General features: G+C 38.2%; 1 protein-coding gene across 1 annotated transcript in view; it reads right to left on the bottom strand.

Annotated features, from left to right (window-relative positions):
• CNTN3 (contactin 3) overlaps positions 1-27,618 on the bottom strand; it is a gene marked incomplete at both ends in the record, with an annotated part of 238,294 nt that overhangs the window by 205,871 nt on the left and 4,805 nt on the right. The window contains one exon of the mRNA XM_082638599.1: positions 721-847. Coding sequence (XP_082494725.1) covers positions 721-847 — 127 coding nt within the window. The remainder of the gene's footprint in view (positions 1-720; positions 848-27,618) is intronic.

The following is a 27,618-nucleotide window of genomic DNA, read 5'->3' as shown; positions in this document are numbered from 1 at the left end:
TATTATTTAATAAAGTAAATATCCATCCCATCCAAATAATCCACCATCATCTCCCAAATGTTAATATTTTTATCTTAAGGTGATGGGAGTTCACTTTTTTTTTCTTTTTTCTTTGTACCTTTCTGTGTTGTCTGAAAGTTTTCAGTGAACAAGTTATTACTTATATAATCTGAGATATACACTTTCACATGAAAAAATATAATAAATTTATTTTCTCTTCAAGAATAATTAAAATGACTTCAGTAGGAATGCATTTTATTCTTATTCTATACTTTATTCTATACTTAATGAACCTTCTAACATATACTGAGTAAAATAGCAAAGGAACGATAGATGCTGTTACCTTTTTCTCAAACTATGATTGCTACATACCTTTACAACACACTGAATTTCATCCCCACAATGGATGTGTTCCCAAGGACTACATGTAAATCCAAATCTATACATTGTTTTACCACAAATCAATGAAAATACATGGTTTATTTAAAAGACTCTACCATGTTTCTCTTTAATCAAGAAATCTTACTGTAAAGTGAATAATCAATCAAATATATAAAATATGGAGCCAAATGTTTATGTATGAGCTCTGCTGAATACAGCAGACAACTATAGCTTCATGTATTATTTCTTACTGATAGCATAAATATACTGAAGCAAAGAAAAGTTCACAATTGCCACATTGTTCTTTCTTAATTTGGATTTTCAAACATTCCACTGTACCTGTAATGAGGTGAAGGGTTGCCTCGTGCTTCACAATTTAAAGTTATTTTTTTATCCTCTGAACCAACAGGAAAAATGCTGTTGCTGGGTTCTTTGATAAACACTGGGCCTTGTAAGAGCAGCTCACCTATATGGGTGGGAAAAATAATCGTAATAAGTAAAAGCTACTGTACAAGCTTTAGTTTTGTAAAGAGGCTTATGACAGAAAGGCTTCCTAGACTAGGTAATTTACCAACGATAATTTAGGTAGAGTTTATGCGTCACTTAAGCCATCTTTAACAGCCTAGTAACACTTCTAAGAGAATGAAAATTACTATCAAAACCACTGCCATATTAATAAGATTACTTAAAAGAATAAATAAGGCTGTACTAATTACTTTTTGTAACATAAACTCTGAATCCCTGAGTACTGTCTTTCTCCTAAAACGCTACCATGCCTGCAAATCTGAATGCGGACAATGTTATTTTGCATTCTGACCTCAAAACGCTCAATATTTGGTTGGATTTCCATTTTATTACTAGCAAATTGAAGAGAGGGATAGATACAGAACTGAACAAGTGTCCTTTAAAAAGTGTTTCTACATTGGTTAAGAGAACTTGAACATTCTAAGAATTCCCACATACACACACACACACAAAATTAAAAACCTGTGTCTTTGTACTATGAATTTCAAAAGGAATGAGATAACGCCATCACCAAATGCTTATGCTACTGCAATTGTATAATCATTACCAGAGCCTTTCTGAAAACAAACATATTCACAGGGGGGGAAAAAAAAAAGCTCTTTTCTCTCCTATCTTGAAATGCTCAGTAAAGTTGCAGAGAATGAATAATCAGACTAAGAGACAAAGACAACCCATGAACAGATGACAAAGAAAATGAGATGGAAAATAACTCCCGAAAGCCCAGAAACCATTTTGGCTACTTAACTAAGTAATAACATTACAACATTAATAAAAATGTTTCCCATAATAACTGGAATAATAAAATAACATAAGACTGAAAATAATCATTGAAATGATGAAAAAGCAGCAAAGCCATCACGTGAACCCCATGTGCCCACATCTTTTCTTTAATCTCCACCACGCTCTGTGAGGTAAGTACTGTAATTATTCCCAACGCACAGAAGAGAAGTGTTGAATATAAGAGTGGTTAGGTGAAGTGAGCAAGTACACACAGCTTTTCAGAATGTACACACTGGAGATTATCTGATTCCAGTCCATGTAGTGATACCCTCTGGACTTCTGCCCAGTGAATTTGGCCTTGCCATTAATCTGGGCTTTGGGAGGTGATCTATGTCTTAGCTGATAGGAATGTCTCTGTTTAGTGTGAGGACTGGTCACCTGGGTCTGAGGGTGGGAGTGGCCACACCTGATAGTCCTGGATGGGGGCTGACCACACTAGAAAGACCAACCACATGACTGACGGTAGGAGATTTGGTCATATGGGACGAGGTGACTTGGAAACTGCTCTCAACCCCATATGCAATCAATCAACCATGACTGCAGAATGAAGCCCCAGTAAAAACTTTGGATGCTGAGGTGTGACGAGCCTTCTGGTTGCCAATACTCCTCGTGTGCTGTCACACATCAACACCAGGATGGTAACACATCCTGGGGACAACAAAAGCTTAGCATTCAGGACTCTTCTAGAGTCTGCCCTATGCTTCTCTTCCTTTGGCTGATTTTAATATGTATCTTTTCCCGGTAATAAACCATAATCATGAGTATAATAGCTTTCAGTGACTCCTGTCAGTCCTTCTCGTGAATAACCAAACTCAGAATTCACAATTGATGACATAAATGAGGGCGGTCTGGGGACTGTGAAATCAAACTTCAAAGCCTGGCTAACTCTGGGAAGCCTTCCACTGCAACATCACCATGCAGTTAACCCTTACTATTGCCCACCGTGATTTAAGAAAGCAGTGGGCTATCCTCGGAAGTTCCTGGTTTTTGTTTTCATTTTTGTTTTTTGCTTTACAATGTTGTATTACTTTCTGCCGTTTAACAAAATGAAATCAGCTATACGTATACATATATCCCCATATCCCCTCCCTCTTGCATCTCCCTCCCACCCTCCCTATCCCACCCCTCTAGGTGGTCACAAAGCACCGAGCTGATCTCCCTGTGCTATGTGGCTGCTTCTCAGTAGCTATCTATTTAACATTTGGTAGTGTATATATGTCAATGCCACAAGTCCCTGGTTTTTATTTACACATAAGGGGAAAACGTCACAAGGAAAAAGAAAATCTCACTTTTCCTTTGCGGAAAAGGACAACCTCCAGAAGAAAGGAATTTTGAAACAACTACTAATCAAATAGTCCCTAATCAAAAAAGAACCAATGCTGTCATTTTCTTGAATTTTTTCCCTTCAAACAGTTTACTGCTTAAAAATAAATACAAAAATGACAGTGTTTTATTAATTTGAATATACTTCTGTCTGTTACAATGTCTGTAAATATTTGCAAAGAGGGTGGATTTTTCATAGCATTTTTTCTAGTGCAATGGCTTCTGATTTATTTTCAGTGACTTATATATTTTATTCATTTAGGAGATGGTATAGCATCACTGTCCTGACAAACTGATGTACACAGGGCTTGAAAGCAATAATATTTTAATATAATGGCATATATTTGAAACTAGCAGGTAAGTTGGGGAAGGAAACCAACAGAAGGAAAATTGGGTCTAGATAAGAAGGGGGTGATTTCAGTGCAAAAGACAAAGAGAGGTGTTTTAAAAAATTTCCTACAAGTGACCACGATGAAAACCCAAACATTCATCATCATCCAATAAAAGTCAAATTCCCAAATTATGTTCTAATTCTTCTCTAGAGACTGCTATAAATTTTAGATGATGGTATTAAATACTTAGAAACATTTTTTTCTGAGACCCTTTTGAAAGAGGGATGATAATAGCTAATTTGCTAACATTTATGTGCCAGGCACTGTGTCAGCCTCATCTCCCTATTCCCAGGCTGCCTCTGACCCATCCCCTACTTTCTGAGGTCCAGCTGCACTGCCATCCTTGTCTTCACCGCTCAGACATGCTGAGCTTTGGGTTCACCTTCCTTCTTCTTCTTGTGCTCTGGTTTCTTTTTGTCATTCAGAACTCAGCATAACTGTCATCTTCTCAGCTTAAATAAGACTGCCCCTCCCCGCCTAAGTCATTACTCACTCCTCAATTCCACCACATATCAGCACATCTCACTGTCTCTCACTACCTGTAAACAGTATACACGTTTTTATGAGTGTTTGTTATTTATCTGTATCTAATTCATTGTTGCCCCCCCAACTCCTAGAACATGGCAGATATTCAATATCTGTCTGCTGAATGCACAATTAAGATGAATGAAGAAATTCTCACAATAACTCAATATAAGGCAGATATTAATTTACAGCTGGTGACTGATAAAGCTAAGATTTTAATTCCAGAGCTTATTTTCTCACCTGGTAGTTGTCTGGCCTCCCCAGAAGAAATGAGACCCAGAGAGGTTAAATGACCAACCAAGGTAACACAGTGTTTTAGTGAGAGACCTGGGATCACACCCCAGTGGTCACAGTCTTGGTTTGTTTCCATTTCCATTAAACCACACTGTTCTAAATATGCTCAAAGGTGAAAATTAACCATCAGTTTGCTTCTTCAACTTCAGTATTTCCTGATGATACTGGAGTTAACAGCCTATGAGGCACATACCCGCCATTTCTGAAATGTAAGGCTCCTAAAGGCTTTTCAGACCATCAGCAGCCATTCAAGAGTCTCCAATGACTCCTAAAATTTAAGTACAAATTAATAATCAGGAACTTCCCTGGTGGCACAGTGGTTAAGAATCCACCTGCCAATTCAGGGGACGTGGGTTCGAGCCCTGGTCTGGGAAGATTCTACATGCCGCAAAGCAACTAAGCCTGTGTGCCACAACTACTGAGCCCACGTGCCACAACTACTACTAAAGCCCGCGTGCCTAGAGCCCATGCTCCGCAAGAAGAGAAGCCATCGCGATGAGAAGCCCGCGCACTGCAATGAAGAGTAGCCCCTGCTCGCCGCCACTAGAGAAAGACTGTGCACAGCAATGAAGACCCAATGCAGCAAAAATAAAAAATAAAATAAATAAATTTATAAAGAAAAATATCAAACATGACAGGTTGGTCCATGCTTCATACTCAGAAAAGACACAAAGGCCACTCAATCTTGTTTCCCCAGAATAATATCGGTGATGAGAGATGCCGGGTTATAATGTTCTAGTCTCCTGCTAGCAATATAAGCTTAAAAGGAAAAGATTCTGAAGTCTTTGCTAACCTAAAGGAAATTATCCAACAGTTTCTTCAAAGCTAATTTTGATCCCCCGAAGGACAAAACCTTGACTATTCATACAGATATTCATAACCAGCAAAAAGCAGCTTGGCTGAAAACAGAAGGGGGCCTCATGCCTAACAAAATGGATTCAGTGTAACATTTAGATTAATGCTAAACTTTACTTTTTGTGATGGGGGCATTTTTTGATATGCTGGCCTGGCTCCTAAGCTCCATTTTAAGTTTACAACCTAAAATAAAGGGCATACAACACTTCTGAACAGGACTAATAATTCCCAAAATCCAATCCTGAGGTGTTTTTTTCCCCTCCAAACACCCAGAGGCTACTAGTAATAACTCCCTTTGAATGTAAGTACAAGCTTTATGAGCTCCTAAGGTAATGTCACTAAAAGATCAAGCTGTGGCCAATCAATTCTAATGGTCATACTCCATACAATTTCTATGAAGAATGACGGAGAGGAACAAAGGATTGCAGGCAGTTGCATTACTTTTACTAAAAGAAATAAAAGTCCTAAAATACTACAGTGTTATCTCTGAAATTCCTACAGAAAAGGAAAGCATACCCCATTTTCCCTTGCTGATACATCATAGCTACATGACACAAAAAAGGAGGAAATGAAGAGGGTAAATCCAAAAAGAGAGCTAGGGTTGGTAGTGCTGTTTAAGGCAGAATGTAAAAGAAGGTGGATCTAGAAAGGAATATTCAATGTACTTAAAAGAGATACCTGACCCAAACAGAAGGATCTCTAGCCCAGGTCAGAGAAAGTAAAATAATATGCTGCCAGTGAGATGCTATCTAAATTCCAGGCCTTACTATTCCACAGGAAAGAAAATTTAAGATGGAAACTCTCTGTAGCAGTGGGACATCACCTTTGATTTTGGCATCGGCGGTCTACAGCTAGAAAATGCTTAAAAAAAAAAAGCAAGGGACGATTCAAATAAAATTCCATTTATATTCTTCCAATGTCAGGGGAGGCTGAAGAATTCAATCTTAAGATAATTCATTTCTTTAACAAATATTTGAAGGCCAGACACGCACACCATGTGCAAAACTAGCTGTGGCAGATACTGTCGGTTGTCTATACAGCAGTTCTTCCCTAATTGTCTTCCTTGCCTTCAGAACTTGCCTCTTCATCAGTGATGCTGAAAGCACCAGATATGTTACCTTTCCAGGACTCTTTGTAGTTTTTGGCTGGAAAGCAGGGTAGACAGGGGAGATTGGGTTATGAGACCAGTAACAGCCAAAAAGGGGTGTATTAGTTTGCTAGGTCTGCCATAACAGAGTACCACAAACTGGGTTGCTTAAGCAACAGAACTTAATTTGTCTCACAGTTTGGAGGCTAGAATTCTCACTTCAAGGTGTGGGCATGGTTGATTTCTTCCAAGGGCTCTGAGGTGAGGATCTGTTCCAGGCTTGTCTCCCTGGCTTATAGGTGTCCTCTTCTCCTGGGTCTCTTCACCTCATCTTCCCTCTCTGTGTGTCTCTATATCCAAATTTCCCCCCTTAATAAGGATACATCCATAATGGATTTGGGTCAACCCTGATTATCTAATCTGCACTAATTACATCTGTAATGACCCTGTGTCCAAATAAGGTCACATTCCGAGGTCCTGAGGATTAGGGCTTCAACACACAAATATTGAGGGGATACATTTCAACCCATAACAAGAGGTAAAGGAAAATCTGCTAGAGGCTTCTAGGAGAGGGTCCTCCCATCTTTGAGTTCTTGAACCAGCATGAACCACACTAACTCCAAACGTCATGTGTTGGAAAAATAAACCTCTGACTCATTGCTGTCGCATGCAGCTCAATCTACTATAACTCACATGCTAAAAAAAAAACCAGGGAAAAGACAATATAGCATACTTTAGATGAGAAAGGACAATAAAACATGAGGAATAACTAATTCATCCATTTCCCACACCTGGAAATGTTATCAAGCAATTAGGTTAAAAGGAAAAATGCTGGAGTATGACATATATCTGGAGTATGACAGCGTGACAGAGGGCATTAGAAAGTGATAAAATTATTTAAATTGCTAAGTTAATAGTTTACTCCTTGATTTGCTCAATCGTTACTTCATGCTTTGTCCATAAACAGAAATGGAGAAACTGCATTGAGAAGCGGTATTCAACAGTTACGGAATTAGAACTGAAAGTGGCTGTTTAAGCTTTACAAGTACTATAAATAAATGTTCACATAAATGAATGCTCCTCCCGAAAGTGGCAGATCCCTTTCAACGCAAGACAATTTTTTTAAACCAAGAATTGTATTTTTCCTCTCACTGCAACCTGCCTACAAAAAACACAATAAGGCTCATACCCATACACGCTTACTTACCTAACAGTCATGTTTAAGGTTAAATATCTGGACTTTAGCACTTTAGTAAACCAATCACAGATTTTGATGAAAGTTGTCTGTTTCACTGGATGGATAAATATTCAATATGTAATATAGTTGAGTAAAATAAGAGAATTTGGGAATACTTCTGAGGGTAGCTAATATTTTATCGTGATGCTTTTAATCCAATGGCTATATTTCTGATTTGTGAAATAGCTTTACATTTCAACGATACGTTTAACCACTTTACAGTCATATTGCAGGAAATAATGTACTGGGGAGAAAACAAACTTAGAGGAGATGGGTTGAAGTCTTAGTAGATCAAAATGTTTTCATAATACTCTGTCTTTCTTTATTTAAATACATGTTATTGTCTTTTTATGAATGTGAGTCCTAGTGCTTTTGAATCTCCCTGACATCTTTCCATAATACCCAGTCCATAATTACACCTTTCTTGCTAGATGGCTTAATAGCAACTCCACATGATAAAAAAATGTTACAGTACTATTGTTAGATGCAGTGTGCCATGTGTACAATACACCCAGGAATACACAATCCATGACTCATTTATTTGAAAAGAAAAAAACACTTATAACTCCACTTTCTATTATACCAACTTTTACTGAGTATCTCTGAAGTGTGCAAATTCATAAGGTTCTCCCCAATCATACTGAATTGAAAGCACTTCATTAATCAACTCTTTTAAAAACATTTCTTTAGTATACTTCTCTCAAAGAATTTAATAGAGCTGTTTATATTTGTGGTTTCTATTCTTTACCAAAGAGATTGGGTCAAGGTTTTCTGGGGCCCAAGCATGATTTTCTTCGTGTATTTTAGAAAGAATGTTTCATATCAAACTCTAGTTGAAGGCTACTGTTTTCTATGAAAAAATAATTATACAATAAAGAATTCCTATGGTTGTAATGGAGAAGCCATTAAGAAGTAATGGGAACTGGTGATTGCATTTTGTAGTATTTTTGCAGCTGTAATCTCATAAAGTAGAAAAGAGCATACTCTTTTCCTGACTGCACCTCCATAAGCAGAAGCCAGCACTGTGTTTGTAAATGTCCAAGTATATGAAATACCATCTAGATCTCTCTTCCCACTTCTTTCCCCAAACAAGGATCCTGCCTTTATATTTCTAGACAACTGAGGGGAATTAAGCTGGGTTGTAGGGTAGGTATGGAGATCAAAGAAAGCAGGACAAAGGACAACCACTCCCAAAACTGTATTTGGAACTACGGGTGCTGGTGGGGGAAAGTTTCTCAGAGTTGCAGAAACTTAAATAGTTAAATAATTTTTCAAATTATTTTTCATTTGATCCACAATTAAGATTTATTTTTCATCATGATTTATTGTAGACACAGTGTGCATGTGTATACACACACATATAACTGATTAAAAAGTTTCTTGAAATAATACTAATTCTCACTGCATGCTGGATCATAACAGTTTTTCTATTCTATTCTATTCCATTTTCTACCCCCAATTTGATAATCCATGGTCTAGAAGCATCCTTTCTTGTCCCCAGTGTCCTAGATTATTATTTTGTGGGGGGGGGGGAGTGGAATTGTAATGATTGCAAGCTATTTCTTTCATTTCCTTCACTTAAGAATGATACCGACCTTGGCAATGAAGGAAAAGAACAAACCACATTCAAAATGGTGGTTGCAAGATGTAGTGATGACAGGAGAGCCTTCTCCAAATCTGTTTAACAGCTACATCCTCCATAGGCTTGGGGAGAACAAACAATATTGTGCCCTACTCCTAGCCTTGGCAATGAAGGAAACATATTTTATTCTGAAAAACAGTGTTCCTCAGTTCTGTATAATATGGAGCAAAATCCCTCACCATAAATACTTCATAAACACATGCACAGTCTCAAATATCAACAAAGAAGAAATAAACACTGACCATCAGGCCCTACTCTAGACACTTTGCATCTACCAAGTTACCTAATTCTAAGTGAATATTAAACACTGAATAAAAAATGGTACTTATTTGAAATGTTATTGCTTTCATTAATACTGACATGGATTATAAATAATAATCCTGAGGGCTGATGAGGATGAGTTACATCTCTCTATATTTTTGGTACCGCCATTCTGGAGAACCTTTTGGTGGTGGGTATGAGAAGATACAGTCATGTAGAAAGTCTAAAGAAACTCCACGAAATTATTTCATTAATCTTTCCTCCATATAACCATTTAGCAGCAATCTTTCCCCATTCTGAATTCTTAGAACAATCTTTGTGTATTTCATTCCTCACAATTTCCCTAGCCCACTATATATTACCTTTACTTGTTTTTCACTCACAACTCCTCCATCCCCAATCTTTAAACTTTTATAAGGCAGTGACTATATTTAACACACATTTCAACCCCCCTAAGCATCCCCATCATATTGTATATATTGCATAACTTGGTAAATTAACAGTTGAAAGGAAATGTGTGTGTTTATGCTTCATTGCAAATGGTTTTAACTTACAAAATGTTATTGCTCATCAAAGAAAGAATCTGGCCATTCCCAGGACAATTCTATAAGCAAGTATCCTATCTCCAACTGGAATATGTATGTCCAACTACAAAATAATCCATTACATGAAAATATGAACTTACAGAAGTTAACTGAGTAACTGCAGCTCTGACTCTTAGAAATACCCCCACTGTGTTCTTAAAGTCAAGGCATTCACTGTTATCAGGTGGCTATTGCTGTTTGGGAAATTTGCAGGATCTTGGTCACCTACAATTCAGCCATGCCCTCAGAGTACTGAAAACACAGGTACTACACAGGAGTTGCTTCCCTGAAGCCACATATGAATGGCACTTTTATAAGCAACAGCACTTTATTAGTAATCTCTGTATAATTTCTGAGTGCTGAAGCAAAGCTCCATTTCTGGATTTTAATGACTTGTTTGAACACCCACCAGAGTCATTAAAAAAAAAAAAAAGTTGAGCTTTCAGTAGGCTGTTTATTGCCCAGATCTCTAAGGAAGTTTTCTGTGCTTAAAGTTACTTTCAAGAGGGGTTTCAAGAGGGTTTCAAAACATCAGCATTTGCACAAGTTTTACCATTCCATGGAGTGGATCTCTTTGCAAAACAACCCCACATCTGTGATACATCATTTATGTGAACCACAAATTTACTTAACATATAACCAGCATGGAATTCTTACTTTAGTCTAATTCTTCTAAGGTTAGGATAGAATGTTAGGATTTCAATCAGTCACCTGTTGGCTGCCTAAACACACTTCACAGTTCTGTCTCTTTATCTCAGAATTTGAGCTTTACTTAGGAAGCCACGTTTCTTTTTCAGATAGAACCTGAGCTAGATTGTCTTTTCAGGGTTTTGTAAATCTGAGATTCTTTAATTATATGAAATGTGTATGATGTGTCACATCATATATATTTGGAAACTTTGGTTTGGCCTCATTTAAAAATCCAAATGTATTTGGAATAAAGTCAAATTTCACCTTTAAAAAAACCCATAGGTCTAGCAATACTGGGCCTTCTTTCTCTCCTGGCACTCCTCATCTGGGCACTGTCATACAGAAAGAGCACATTCTCAGCTTTCCCTGAAGGCAGCCCTACAGGGAGTAACACATTCCGGGTTGTCAGTAAGAACTGCACCTATAATTATGTGCAAAATAACTGTGTTTACCAAACAAGTTGTCTTGAACTGATTGATACCATCCTTCTGCATGGAATGCTTCCCCAGTCTATCATTCAAGACACAGAGTCTCTTTTGATAGTCCAGCCAAAATTAATCCCACTTTACCAGAAATTCAATTGGATTATACCTCTCTCAAGCCTCTGTATTTTAGTAATTTGTGTGGTTTCCTCCTTTTCCCCCAACCTATGGCTTTTTATTGCCTTACAGCAAAATACTTTGCCCATGATAGTACAGTAAGTGCTTGACAAAAAATGATCTTAAAAAACATGTATTTATGCTTTAGGACAGGGGTCAGAAAACTATGGGCCACGGGCCAAACTCAACTGCCATCTGTTTTTTTATGACACTTTATTCAAAAATATAATATTCCATGACACATGAAAATTATATGAAATTCAAATTTCAGTGTCTATAAATATAGTTTCATTGGAACACAACCATGCCCACTCGTTTATGTATTGTCTATGGCTGCTTTCACATTACAGTAGCAGAGATGGGTAGTTATGACAGAGATCATATGGGCCATAAAGCCAAAAATATTTACTATCTGAATATTGTACAAAAATGTGTGCCGACCACTGCTTTAGGAAGGACCATGTCTATTAGCAGAACGGCGACTTTGCCTTGGGATAAACAAGATTTTTTCCCTAATACTTCCATCTAGCTTTAGGCAACTCATTTAAGCTCTCAGAGCCCCTGAGTTCTCTACTGCTATACAGGAATGATACCAATATTATAGGGCTTTTGTTGCAAGGATAAGCAAAAAAATTTAATACAGCAGCAGTGCCATAAATGGTATTGCTATTGCCTATTTTTGCTTAGCCCTCAAATAAAACCTTTAATTACCTCTGACTGAGGACTGGTATCTTATGACACTGTGGTCTGATAAATGACTTAATTCATTAGAGTCTCATACCTACATGGCATGAAAAATAGGATGGAATTGTCCTTATCTTCATGGTGGTTGTGAACACTGGCACCTGTGTTCTCTTATCTGGTTTGAGCAAATAATTGCAAGTATTATGCCTAAGACAAAAGGTGCCTATTAATCTGTGGAGGGTGATAACTTCAAAATATTTTTTAAAAAAGGAATCTTAATAACACCCACGGCACCAGTTCTCACTGAGAGACGATTCTCCAACAAGTATTTACTCTCCACTCTGTTTCCAAATAATTACTCACCAAAGCAGTATCAATGGAAAACTCAACAAAACCACAGCAAACAGCTTTCAAAAACCCCATGAAGCAGAAAAAAACATGAGATTCTCTTATACTGTTGTAAGCTGAATGTTTATTTTCTCTCTTCTCCCGTAATAGGAACAATTGCCACAGCACTGAGGATTCTCATTTTACTCTGCTGTGTAATCAAGCACATAAAAAAGGCATGTGGGGCACTGCATATGCGCAGTAAATATTATATCTTAACTAAAAGATGGATGGTCACTCAGAAACCCATGCAGCACATTGTTCAACAGCCAACACTTCATAACTACCTACATAATTATGCTCTGCATATGACCACTTTTATATATTTCTTGTACACATGTTTGAGTTTAAATATCATGTGCAAGAGTGTGCACACACACATACATACTCATGGGATCAGAATGAAAAGCTCTGTTTTCCTATACAGTCAAAAAGTCAAAGTATTTTAAAATCCTATGAAAGAACCCCCAGTAATGAAAATCTCATTTGGAGGCTAAAACTCCAGGAGCCCTGCTACAAAACTTTAAGGGTAACATAAAAACACACAAAAAACACACATATTGCCATCTGTCTGTAAACCTCCCTGGGTGGCACATCAGAGTGCCCTTTATGTTGTACAGAACAAGAGAGTGTATGATGCCACAATGAACAAGGTAGAACAGGGAAATGCTATTCCCAGTATTCAGGTGTTCTCTGAATAACTGTTGAAACTTATCAGTGCCCCATGTCCAGGGGCAAAACCAATCAACGTCACAACGGCAGCAACTGATCCCAGCGTTGCCTGGATGCATTAAGTCCAGTCAATAGCAGCCTTCACCACCCCTCCTTGCTTGTAGGATTAGAGGAGCAAAGAATGTTCACATGCTTGGAATTAACAATGAATTAGTCACCAGAGCCACTCAAAACAGCAGCCTACAAATTCCACTCTCGCAGGTCAACAGACACCATAAAGGTGTCCACACACAAAAAAGTGAATGGAGTCACAGGTTCAGAGGATGTGAATTCATGAGTCACTACACCATCTCACACCATCACACACCATGCCTTAAGTTTTCTTTCTTGACTACCTTCCACAGATGATGGGCCTTCAGTGACTATGCAATAAGACGAAGAAAAGAGCTACTTCTTCCTTGAAATAGTCTCCCAAGGTCACTCATCACAAGCTGGGGCTCAGGTCTACCTGAGACAGTCCTTTTTTTTTTTTTTTTTTTTTTTTTAAAACTGTCCTTTTAGTTAAAAGGAACAAATTGCCTCCTGTTTAAGTGACAGGTGGGAATATTGCCTTTGTCTCCAGCAGTGTCATAAATAAGAAAAGTAAACCCAGGTAGTATAAAGAGAAAGCAGTAAGTCAAATACCAAGGTAAGAGATTAATTCCTCAGCTGCCAGGCAGAAGCTGGAAGCGGAAGCACATTGGTAAATCTAGAGCCAGGGAGGGGTGCAGGAGTTTTTTGTCTTTTCTTTTTTTGCCAAGATCAAGTTTGTTGTTTTTCCTTTTTTTTAAGCAATAAATACCCAAAATGTAGTGTGACCAAAAAGCAGTGTTTCACACTCAACAGATGCTTTTCAAAATGAACAGAATGTTGAGCAAACATTTTATTATCAGCAATATGTTAATCTTAACCATCTAATATGGAATTTTATAAGTAGTAGTATCGCACTGACCCAAAACTGCACAATTGCATTTGTAATCAAATGGCAGTTATTTCAGGCTCCAATGATTGTGTCACTGACTTGAAAGATAAAAGAAATAATAAATTAAAAAGGATGTTGAATAATTTTCATTTATATATTTATCTACTGAGGGACAAATAAATTCTAACATTTCAGCCATTTATAGACGTCATTTACCCTCTCACTTTCACTGACACCTTTCAAAGAAATAAATGTGGGGGCTTCCCTGGTGGCGCAGTGGTTGGGAGTCCGCCTGCCGATGCAGGGGACACGGCTTCGTGCCCCGGTCTGGGAAGATCCCACATGCCGCGGAGCGGCTGGGCCCGTGAGCCATGGCCGCTGAGCCTGCGCGTCCGGAGCCTGTGCTCCACAGTGGGAGAGGCCACGTACCGCAAAAAAAAAAAAAAAAAAAAAGAAAGAAAGAAAGAAAGAAATGTGGTGCTCCTTGTGGGCACTGTTAGCTAGCCTTCTGTGAAAACAAAAGAAAACTGGCAGTCACTTCACAATTACCCACCACAGAAAAATGGCTAAGCCTCTCCTTGCCACACTTGGCAAATAAAAAGTTGTTCAATAATGTGATACTGCTTTAAGCTTATGGAAAGCCATATCAGAACATGTATCAGATATCAGATAAAATGACTATCTTCTCCTATAGTTTCTTCAAATTATACACAGAGAAACTTATATATGTAAAGATGCATCCATAATTTGATTGTTCCCTACCACATAAAATAATTTTAAATTTAAAAATATCTTTATCTAAAATAGCATCCAGTGTTGCATATCTAATCACTAAGTTCTGTCACTGGACATTGTCTCAAGCTTAAAGTGTGGACTAATGATCAAAGAAAGCAACATGCAGAAGTGAACATAAATTGTATCTGCATGTCTCTTGGGTGGGGAGGAAAAAGCGACAGGGCACCTTATGGTTCACCAACAAAATGGGACTAAGGAGCCCTGCCACTTCCCCAATTAAAATATGCAGCAGTTTTTGAGTAAGAATCCGTATTACTTTTCAAAGGTTTTCCTTTGAAAGTAATATGGATGCAAAAACGGTGCCTGTTTGTGGACATTTTGTTACATCCAAGCTACGAATTTATGGAAATGGGAAGGGGGTTTAGGTACAGGTGAGGCTTGGAAAAGATGAAAGGCCAATGACAGGTGATCCTAGAAAGTGGGGAAAGGGATCCCCATGGAATACCCCTCAGGCTTTTTCACTGTCACAGTATCCGAATGATGTATTAAGAAAAAAAAAAGTTTTAAAACTGAGAGAAAACAAAAGATAAAAAGTATGCAAGAGTTGGACACCACACAGCTGACGTGAGAATTACAGAAAAACATAGTAAAATACCTTGCACAGTGCCTACCACTGAGGACAGCCAAGCAATGATGGGCATTATTTTTATGCAAGTTCAGAGGCACTGACTGACAGCTGGTATTAGTGAGGAAACAGCTGATTTCCACACTGGTGATCATTTCCAAACACTCAGCAGTGAGCTGGATGAATCAGCAGAGTCACTTGAAGTGATACACATCAGTGAGTGTCCACGATTCATTCCAGAAAAGCACCTGACAGTCCTCAAGAGGGAAAGACAAACGAAATAAACACAGAGGCCAGGGCTAGAATTGTATCATGAATGGCAATGTGTCCCTTAGCCACCTGGCCCACCAAGGCAATCCTGAGCCAGTTAACACCAACTAAGCCTCCCACTTTTTGACTTCGGAGCAGCTCTATCTACCTCATAGGCACCATTTTCCTTTCGGCACCCCAGTCTCCCTGTGGCAACACTTTCTGTCAATTCACTTGAGCTTATTCACCTGGAGAGCAAGTAGAAGATGCTGAAAATACATAAAAATGTTTTCAATACACAACTCCTTTCAGTGCACACCTAGTCTGTTGTGCACACACACACACACACACCTGCCTCCCAAACACTGCAAAGTATCAACACTCTCCCTTACCCAGCACCACAGAGGAACCATTTGGTTCTTTGCTGTAGGAGGATCTACAACACACCACACTCAGAAAAGGCTTAGTGCAGCTGAAAGCTCCACAGACAGAAACTCAGGCAATCTAGAACAAGACAGCACTGGACCAGTAACTCATTAACGGGCTGTGTGTGAGAGAGGGCCTGAAACACTCTGAACTGTACTGTTCTCGCTGACAATGTGAGCAAAGCCTGCAATACAAAAGCATGTGTACAGAAGCATATGTATGTGTATGAGCATGAATACAATCCAGTTTCACCAAAGATTACTGTTATCAATGTACTTCCTTTCTTTCTTACCAACTATTTCTTCTTGGTATCACTATGAAGACACCTCCCCTTGATCTTGATCTCCTGCTCTGATACCCCAGCCACGCACACACACACACACACACGTGCACACACACACATACACACACACATAAACTGGGTTTTAATCTTTTGGTTTCAACAGACTTCCAGCTCATATCACCCAGACACTCTTCAAGCACCTCAAAACTCAACATGCCCAAGACACATCCAAATCCCTTCCTCCTTCTGTGTTCCTTATTTCTGTTAATTTTCTCATTATCTCCCCACTCAACTTCAAAACCTCAAAGTCCCCTTCAACAGTCTCTTCTCCCTCACCAGGCACAACCATCCAATTGTCCGTCACATCCTTTCAGTTGTGACTCTGTAATTTCTCTCATCTCCGATCTTATCTATTTGACTCCACCTGCCCTAGTCTGGGCGTAAGTTATCCCTCACTTGACAGTAACTTCCAAGCAGGCCTTCTTTCTTTTAGTTTTTCTTCCTTCCAATGTATCCTACAAACATCCTATTGGAGCAAAGGTCTGTATATAGCAAAGCTAAGATGCCAACAATCCTGACTTAGCAATCTCTAGGCCCAACCTTTTTATCTAGCCTTCCTCTAGCTCTTCTCTCCAACTGTGTGATGGGCAGAATTTAGATATATAATTTCCAATGGAAGTATAACTATAGTTTATAACACTGTATTCTATAAGGGAAATTTGCTGAGTAGAACTTAAATTTTATCACCAAAAAAGAAAGATACATTAACACATATATAAGTTTACATTTTCTAGTAATAAGAAAGGAAAATGAAAGAGGTGAAATTAATTTATTTGTATATTGTATGTATCCCAATATATCAAAATATTATCAATCTAATATGCAATCAATATAACTGCTAATGGAATGTTTTCTATCCTTTTTTCATAATATGTCTTTGAAATCCAGTGTGTATTTTACACTTAAGACAACTCTCAATTTGGATCAGCCATGCTTCAAGAGATCAATAGGCCCATGTGGCTAGTACCAAACACACTGGGCAGTGCAGATCTAGAGAAACATAGCCTGGGTTTGAAACCTGGTTCCACTTAACTGCATGTGACTTTAAGCAAAGTAATAATCTCTCTGTACCTCAGTTTCCTCATGTAAAGTAACAACAATAAAGTTATTAGGAGAATTAAATGAAATTAATTAACACAAACAGATTGCTTAAGCTGGGGTTGACATGCAATACATTCCAATATACAATGATTGTAATTATTAACAAAGCTACTGCATGCTTGCCACAAATACATATAACTAGGAGCCAACTCTATTTTACACGTTGCTCTAACTGTGAATGATTTTTTTCTGCCTGACTGAATGTTTGTGTCCTCCCCAAAGTTCATATGTTAAAGCCCCAACCCCAGAGTGGTGACATTAGGAGGAAAGGCCCTTGAGAGGAAATTAGGATTAAATGAAGTCATGAGGATGGGGTCCTCATAATAGGATTAGTGCCCTTATAAGAAGAGACCATAGAGCTTGCTCTTTGTCTCTCCCTGCCTTGTGAGGATACAGCAAGAAGAGAGCCAAATGCAAACCATGAAGAGTGTCCTGTGAGGAAGTGATCAGCCAGCACCATGATCTTGGACTTCTCACCCTCAAGAGTTACAAGAAATAAATTTCTGTTTAAGCCACTCAGGCTACGGTATTTTGTTATAGCAATCTGAGCAGACTAAGACACTGCCTTGTTCTCTTAGATTATGTCCAGTTTTAACATAATGGTTATATCCATGGGCTATGGAATGAAGCTGTCTTATAGATAACTCTTTGACTTCCCTTATTAACTGTGTGAATTTTAGGAAATATCTTAACTTCCCAGAACCTCAGGCCCTCATTTACAAAATAGGGATCACAATAGCACAAGGTTCAGAGGATATAAATCAGGCAAGGCCCTTTGCTCAGTGCTTGGTACAAAGCAAGCACTCACTACATGTTCACTCTAATTATTATTATATTAAGACCCAGCTCAAATGCTGTTCTTTCCATAAATATTTTTTCTTCCTTCCTTTCTGTAAGATCTGTCTTTTTAGAGCTTCCATGCCAGTTTTTTAGTATTTTTCTTAAAATAGGATCCTAAATCTTAGCATTTTTTTCTCTTCTCATTGTTTGAATGTGCCTTCTTTCCTTCCTAGACAGACAGCAACCCGAATGATTCATCTTGGACTCCTCCACAGCACTTACCACAATGCCTCACACAAAGCAGACACTCAGTAACTGCCTGCCAAATGGCAACTCTGGTCGCAATGTATGAGATGCACTGTAGAAAGGAAGGAAAAGCAGGCAGAAAGATGAGGAGCAAGGCCAGGGCAATAGCTGAGATGAGAGATAATAAAGACAGGACCTGCCTACGGAAAGGTGCACTGGAAGTGGGAATAGGGATGGGGTGAGAATAGGGGATAATGAAGAGGAAGAGTAATTTAGTGTAACAGCATAACCACTGCCTTCCCTTTGCAAAACATGTGTTAATTGACTAGAATCAAGATTCCTTTTGTTGTGGCTTGTATAAATGCATACATATGTGTGAGTATGTTATACTCAAAGTTCACCATTATTCATGAGTTAACACTTAAGAATGCACCCTTACATACCAGGAACCCAAATCCATTTAGCTCTGCTAATACAATTCATGGAAAGACATAATTTGCACAGGGGTACTTAAAAACACTTTCATGTGATGAGTACTTTAAGACTGCTCAACACTTAGGCAATAGTCAATCAAATTGGTTTGAATGAGCACTTTATTTGCAGGAGTCAGTGAACCAACCAACAGATACTTTTGAGACAATAGCTACTTTAAGAGCTAAATAAAATTATGGGTTTTATTTAAGCTTATGTGTTTGTTTAACTCTAATATCATTTCAAATACACATTATTCCAAAGCCTTCTTAAGCACCACGAAGCTTACAAAAATCCAATAGGCGGATATCAAGGTTATAGGAACAAAACACACCAACAATGTTGTTTTTTCCCCCGATTTTCACATACATACTCTGATAAGCCATCAAGATTTAAACAGGATAAATGAAAAGCAATTCAATATTTAGGCAATTGAGGGAATTATTTGAAGTAAGTTTACTGGTGAAAACACGGAAGATGTCAAGATTTATAAGCAGAGATCAGCGACATCTCCATTTCACCAGTATCAATGCTATCAAATCATATTACACTGCACACAAATAAATACTATAGAAAAAAATGACAGTCATTTGAGCTTATGACAACAGTTTACTTGAAGTGCCACATCCAATGCCACAAACTCATTTTCTCAGTGATTACAGGGTGGCGGTATTAGAACCAATTGAAATATATTCCCCAATTATCTCAGAGAGAACTTGGAAAGTTTATTTTGCTTCCAAAGCTTTCCTTAATCACTATTTGTATGACAGACTAGCACAGAAAGATTTTCACACTAAGATGACAAAAAACAGGATGGAATATATGATTAAGGGCACTCAAAGCTATGTACCAGTAGGCTCGGTTTGTATTTGTACACAAACTACTGGCTTTAAAACAAGCAGAGTTTATGATTTGCAAATGCAGCCCAAACATGTGTATTTTGTTTGTATATATTGTCCATTATACACTACACTGTTAAAGGAAGCCAAGGCTCATGCTTGATGATCACGCATTTTATCCTTATTTATAATATCAACAATTTTTAAAAAATGATTTAATCTAGGTGATCTAAATCATCTCGTAAAGGTATGGTCTCATAGTCTCAGTTATAATATATTTAGGGATACCTATGAGTGGACACAAGCCTTTACTGCCTTGGTAACTCCTGAAAGAGGCAAACATAAATTTCATAGGTTAATGCAGCTCTGTGGAATAGGGTTATGCCAGGTCATAGGGGCTAGAGGTGGGGCATTTACCGCTTTTGATGATGTTTAAGCCAGCAGTGGGGTAGGGACATGTCAAGATGATTTCATCAAGGACCTGGTGTCTTCTGATTTTTCTGATCTCAATGCAAGAATCAGCTTTTCCCTCAGGCTGGCTTCCCAGGTGATTATAGGTTAGCCACCTACAGAAACCAGGGTGTCAGGATTCCTCATTCAGATACACTAGGAGAAAGGGCACTTCCCACAAAGTTTGAACAAAAAGTCCTTGAATCAATCAAATCTTATGGCCAAAAAAAAAAAAAAAAAAAAATCCCATGAGCTCAATGGCTTAAGCCAATCACTGGGGCAAATCAGATGTGTCCATCTATGGAGCTCTGCATGGAGTCAATCTCTTCCAGGCCTCAAGGCTGCTTCATCATTGCAGAAAACAGTAGATATCGGAGATACCAACACAATATCCACTACAAGAAAGTTAAACACAACTAAAAATCATCTTCCCTTTTGGATTAATGGCTACTTATTTTCACAAGTAATTTCTAGCTACTACCAAAATAATAATAGATTGCAATGGGCTGATGGTTCACTACAATTTTAAGAGAATAATTTGATGAAATAACACTAGACCTTTTACAGAAATGATATTTTCCATGATGGTGTTTTAAACTAGGCATCGACAATGATTTCAGTTATCCAAGGAAGCTTCCCTTTCCAAAAGACTTTTAATTGCCTTGTTAGCAGTCCCACTAAAAGATTAAAAGTAAAAACAGAATAGTCTCTGCAAAGTTTAGAATTTCTACATACATTGATTAATGATTTGCCTACATTAACCAAGTACTGACACCTGAAATCAGAACTCATCTGACAAGGGATTCAGTATTTGCTGCTAATACACACTCAGGAGACACTTACAACTTTTCACGGGAAATCAGAAAGTCCCCATTAGCTGGTAGTCTCTGTCTCACTGTGAGGACACACACACTGGCAGCAGAAGTTCTGGGAAGTACTCCTTGGCTTGAGCCCTCCCAGAGTCTGTCATTAGCCGCACCAAAGAGCCCAGGTAGGCTCCAGTGTGGGGTTGCCTCAGGCCAAACAACCATCAGGGAGGGAACCCAGCCTCACGCATCAACAGTCAAGCGGATTAAAGTTTTACCAAGCTCTGCCCACCAGAGCAACAGTCAGCTCTACCCACCACCAGTCCCTCCCATAAGGAAACTTACACAAGCCTCTTAGAGAGCCTCATCCACAAGAGGGCAGACAGCAGAAGCAAGAAGAACTACAATCCTGCAGCCTGTGGAACGAAAACCACATTCACAGAACGACAGACAAGATGAAAAGGCAGAGGGCTATGTACCAGATGAAGGAACAAGATAAAATCTCAGAAAAACAACTAAATGAAGTGGAGATAGGCAACCTTCCACAAAAAGAATTCAGAATAATGAAAGTGAAGATGATCCAGGACCTCGGAAAAAGAATGGAGGCAAAGATTGAGAAGATGAAAGAAATGTTTACCAAAGACCTAGAAGAATTAAAGAACAAACAGAGATGAACAATACAATAACTGAAATGAAAACTGCACTAGAAGGAATCAATAGCAGAATAACTGAGGCAGAAGAACGGATAAGTGGCCTGGAAGACAGAATGGTGGAATTCACTGCTGCAGAACAGAATAAAGAAAAAAGAATGAAAAGAAACGAGGACAGCCTAACAGACCTCTGGGACAACATTAAACTCAACAACATTCGCATTATAGGGGTCCCAGAAGGAGGAGAGAGAGAGAAAGGACCTGAGAAAATATTTGAAGACATTACAGTTGAAAACTTCCCTAACATGGGAAAGGAAATAGCCACCCAAGTCCAGGAAGCACAGAGAGTCCCATACAGGATAAACCCAAGGAGAAACACATCAAGAAACATAGTGATCAAATTGGCAAAAATTAAAGACAAAGAAAAATTATTGAAAGCAGCAAGGGAAAAATGACAAATAACACACAAGGGAACCCCCGTGAGGTTAACAGCTGATTTCTCAGCAGAAACTTTACAAGCCAGAAGGGAGTGGCGTGATATACTTAAAGTGATGAAAGGGAAGAACCTATAACCAAGATTACTCTACCCAGCAAGGATCTCATTCAGATTCGATGGAGAAATCAAAAGCTTTAAAGACAAGCAAAAGCTAAGAGAATTTAGCACACCAAACCAGCTTTAAAACAAATTCTAAAGGAACTTCTCTAAGTGGGAAACACAAGAAAAGGACCTACAAAAAAACAAACCCAAAACAATTAAGAAAATGGTCATAGGAACATAAATATTGATAATTACTTTAAACATGAATGGATTAAATGCTCCAACCAAAAGACACAGGCTTGCTGCATGGATACAAAAACAAGACCCATATATATGCTGTCTATAAGAGACGCACTTCAGACCTAGGGACATATGCAGACTGAAAGTGAAGGGGATGGAAAAAGATATTCCATGCAAATGGAAATCAAAAGAAAGCTGGAGAAGCAATATTCATATCAGATAAAATAGACTTTGAAATAAAGAATGTTGCAAGAGATAAGGAAAGACACTACATAATGATCAAGGGATCAATCCAAGAAGAAGATATAACCATTATAAATATATATGCACCCAACAAAGGAGCACCTCAATACATAAGGCAACTGCTAACAGCTATAAAAGAGGAAATCGACAGTAACACAATAATAGTGGGGGACTTTAACACCTCACTTACACGAATGGACAGATCATCCAAAATGAAAACAAATAAGGAAACAGAAGCTTTAAATGACACAATAGACCAGATAGATTTAATTGATAATTATAGGACATTCCATCCAAAAAGAGCAGATTACACTTTCTTCTCAAGTGCACATGGAACATTCTCCAGGATAGATCACACACTGGGTCACAAATCAAGCCTCAGTAAATTTAAGAAAATTGAAATCATATCAAGCATCTTTTCTGACCACAACGCTATGAGATTAGAAATGAATTACAGGGGAAAAAACGTAAAAAACACAAACGCATGGAGGCTAAACAATACGTTACTAAATAACCAAGAGATTAATGAAGAAATCAAAGAGGAAATCAAAAAATACCTAGAGACAAATGACAATGAAAACACGACGACCCAAAACCTCTGGGATGAAGCAAAAGCAGTTCTAAGAGGGAAGTTTATAGCAATACAATTTTACCTCAAGAAACAAGAAAAATCTCAAATAAATGACCTAACCTTACACCTAAAGCAACTAGGGAAAGAAGAACAAACAAAACCCAAAGTTAGCAGAAGGAAAGAAATCATAAAGATTAGAGCAGAAGTAAATGAAATACAAAGAAAACAGTAGCAAAGATCAATAAAACTAAAAGTTGGTTCTTTGAGAAGATAAACAAAATTGATAAACCATTAGCCAGACTCACCAAGAAAAAGAGGTAGAAGACTCAAATCAATAAAATTAGAAATGAAAAAGGAGAAGTTACAACAGGCACCGCAGAAATACAAAGCATCCAAAGAGACTACTAAAGCAACTCTATGCCAATAAAATGGACAACCTGGAAGAAATGGACAAATTCTTAGAAAGGTATAACCTTCCAAGACTGAGCCAGGAAGAAATAGAAAATATGAAGAGACCAATCACAAGTAATGAAATTGAAACTGTGATTAAAAATCTTCCAACAGGGCTTCCCTGGTGGCGCAGTGGTTGAGAGTCCGCCTGCCGATGCAGGGGACACGGGTTCGTGCCCCGGTCCGGGAAAGATCCCACATGCCGTGGAGCGGCTGGGCCCGTGAGCCATGGCCGCTGAGCCTGCACGTCCGGAGCCTGTGCTCCACAACAGGAGAGGCCACAACGGTGAGAGGCCCGCGTACCCCCAAAAATAAATAAATAAATAAAGACAGTTTTCTGAGTGAAATAAATTATGAATATGGCTACAATTGACAATATTTAAAAAAAAAAAAAAATCTTCCAACAAACAAAAGTCCAGGACCAGATGGCTTCAGAGGTGAATTCTATCAAACATTTAGAGAAGAGCTAACACCATCCTTCTCAAACTCTTCCAAAAAATTGCAGAGGAAGGAACATTCCCAAACTTATTCTATGAGGCCACCATAACCCTGATACCAAAACCAGACAAAGATACTACAAAAAAAAAAGAAAATTACAGAACAATATCACTGATGAATACAGATGCAAAAATCCTCAACAAAATACTAGCAAACAGAATCCAACAACACATTAAAAGGATCATACACCATGATCAAGTGGGATTTATTCCAGGGATGCAAGGATTCGTCAATATATGCAAATCAATCAATGTGATTCACCATAAGAACAAATTGAATAAAAACCATATGATCATCTCAATAGATGCAGAAAAAGCTTTTGACAAAATTCAACACCCATTTATGATAAAAACTCTCCAGAAAGTGGGCATAGAGAGAAACTACCTCAATATAATAAAGGCGGTATACGATAAACCCACAGCAAACATCATTCTCAATGCTGAAAAACTGAAAGCATTTCCTCTAAGATCAGGAACAAGACAAGGATGTCCACTCTCACCACTATTATTCAACATAGTTTTGGAAGTCCTAACCACAGCAATCAGAGAAGAAAAGGAAATAAAAGGAATACAAATTGGAAAAAAAGAAGTAAACTGTCACTGTTTGCAGATGATAGGATACTAAACAGAGAGAACCCTAAAGATGCCACCAGTAAACTACTAGAGCTAATCAATGAATTTGGTAAAGCTGCAGGACATAAAATTAATGCACAGAAATCTCTTGCATTCCTATACACTAATGATGAAAAATCTGAAACAGAAATTAAGGAAACACTCCCATTTACCATTGCAACAAAAAGAATAAAATACCTGGGAATAAACCTACCTAGGGAGACAAAAGACCTGTATGCAGAAAACTATAAGACACTGATGAAAGAAATTAAAGATGATACCAACAGATAGAGAGACATACCATGTTCTTGGATTGGAAGAATCAATATTGTGAAAATGACTATACTACTCAAAGCAATATACAGATTCCATGCAACCCCTATCAAATTTACCAATGGCATTTTTACGGACTAGAACAAAAAATTTTTAAATCTGTATGGAGTCAGAAAAGACCCCGAATAGCCAAAGCAGTCTTGAGGGAAAAAAACGGAGCTGGAGGAATCAGACTCCCTGACTTCAGACTATACTACAAAACTACAGTAATCAAGACAATATGGTACTGGCACTAAAACAGAAATATAGATTAATGGAACAAGATAGAAAGCTCAGAGATAAACCCACGCACCTATGGTCAACTAATCTATGACAAAGGAAGCAAGGATATAAAATGGAGAAAAGACAGTCTCTTCAATAAGTGGTGCTGGGAAAACTGGACAGCTACATGTAAAAGGATGAAATTAGAACACTCCCTAACACCATTCACAAAAATAAACTCAAAATGGATTAAAGACCTAAATGTAAGGCCAGACGGTATCAAACTCTTAGAGGAAAACATAGGCAGAACACTCTATGACATAAATCGCAGCAAGATCTTTTTTGATCCACCTCTGAGAGTAATGGAAATAAAAACAAAAATAAACAAATGGGACCTAATGAAACTTCAGAGCTTTTGCAAAGCAAAGGAAACCATAAACAAGACAAAAATACAACTCTCAAAATGGGAGAAAATATTTGCAAATGAATCAACGGACAAAAGATTAATCTCCAAAATATATAAACAGCTCATGCAGCTCAATATTAAAAAAACAAACAACCCAATCCAAAGATGGGCAGAAGACCTAAACAGACATTTCTCCAAAGAAGACATACAGATGGCCAAGAAGCACATGAAAAACTGCTCAACAGTGCTAATTATTAGAGAAATGCAAGCAAATCAATACTACAATGAGCTATCACCTCACACCAGTCAGAATGGGCAGCATCAGAAAATCTACAAACAACAAATGCTGGAGAGGGTGTGGAGAAAAGGGAACCCTCTTGCACTCTTGGTGGAAATGTAAACTGATACAGCCATTACGGAGAACAGTATGGAGGTTCCTTAAAAAACGAAAAATAGAATTACCATATGACCCAGCAATCCCACTACTGCGCATATACCCAGAGAAAACCATAATTGAAAAAGACACTTCCACCCCATTATTCATTGCAGCACTATTTACAATAGCCAGGTCATGGAAACAACCTAAATGCCCATTGACAGATGAATGGATAAAGAAGATGTAGTATGTATATACAATGGAATATTACTCAGCCATAAAAAGGAACGAAATTGGGTCATTTGTAGAGATGTGGATGGATCTAGAGACTGTCATACAGAGTGAAGTAAGTCAAAAAGAGAAAAACAAATATCGTATATTGAAACATATACTGGAACCTAGAAAAATGGTACAGATGAACTGGTTTGCAGGGCAGAAACTGAGACACAGATGTACAGAACAAACGTATAGACACTAAGCGGGAAAAGCAGTGGGGGGTGGGGGTGGGGGTGTGATGAATTGGGAGACTGGGATTGACATGTATACACTGATGGGTATAAAATGGATGACTGGGCTTCCCTGGTGGCGCAGTGGTTGAGAGTCCGCCCCCTGATGCAGGGGACACAGGTTCATGCCCTGGTCCGGGAAGATCCCACATGCCGCGGAGCAGCTGGGCCCGTGAGCCATGGCTGCTGAGCCTGCGCGTCCGGAGCCTGTGCTCCGCAACGGGAGAGGCCACAACACTGAGAGGCCCACGTACCGCCAAAAAAAAAAATAAAATAAAATAAAATGGATGACTAATAAGAACCTGCTGTATAAAATGTAAATTAAGTAAAATTCAAAAATTAAAAACAAAAACAAGAAGTCCCCATTAGCTTCCATGATTTGGGCTCCCTTTGGGGTATTAGATATTAGAAAACCTTTGCAAAATGGTCAGGTTTCTATTTTATAAATGTCTAGGGCAGTGCTGTCTGATAGAAATATAATGCAAGTCACACACATATTTTAAAATTTTAGTAACCACATTAAAAAAGGTTAAAAGAAACAGGTGAAATTAATTTTAATAATATTTTTGCTTGACCAAATATAATTACATTATTATCAGTGAAGAATTTAATCAATAAAAATCATTGAGATATTTAAATAATTTTTTTAAACTCTGAATATTTTTGGTTACAAGTCTTTTACATTCTGTAAAAGACTTCTACTGCATTTTACAGTCTCCATTGGGACACATCTCAGTTGGGACTAGGTACATTTCCAATCTTCACCTGCCACATGTGGTTAGCGGCTCCCATATAGGACAGTGAACATGTGAAGTATCTAATACAGTTCAGCAATGAACTAATAGGTAATTAAGGAGCAAGACAACAATCTCCTTGGGCCCTTGACGATTTTTAGCCCATGGTCTATACCTCTGACTTCATTCCAGAAGAGAAACTACTGAAGTGGTAAATTCTAGTGATAGAGAACTATACTCTGATTTCAGAGATAAACAGAAATCTTGAGACAACCATGTAGACTGGGCAAGTTACTTAAACTCTTCGAGAC

This window comes from Mesoplodon mirus (genome assembly GCF_964341445.2).
Source record: "Mesoplodon mirus genome assembly, chromosome: 12".
NCBI classification, from domain to species: domain Eukaryota; kingdom Metazoa; phylum Chordata; class Mammalia; order Artiodactyla; family Ziphiidae; genus Mesoplodon; species Mesoplodon mirus.
The sequence above is the reverse complement of the archived record's forward strand: the minus strand, read 5'-3'. Positions and strand labels throughout refer to the sequence as shown.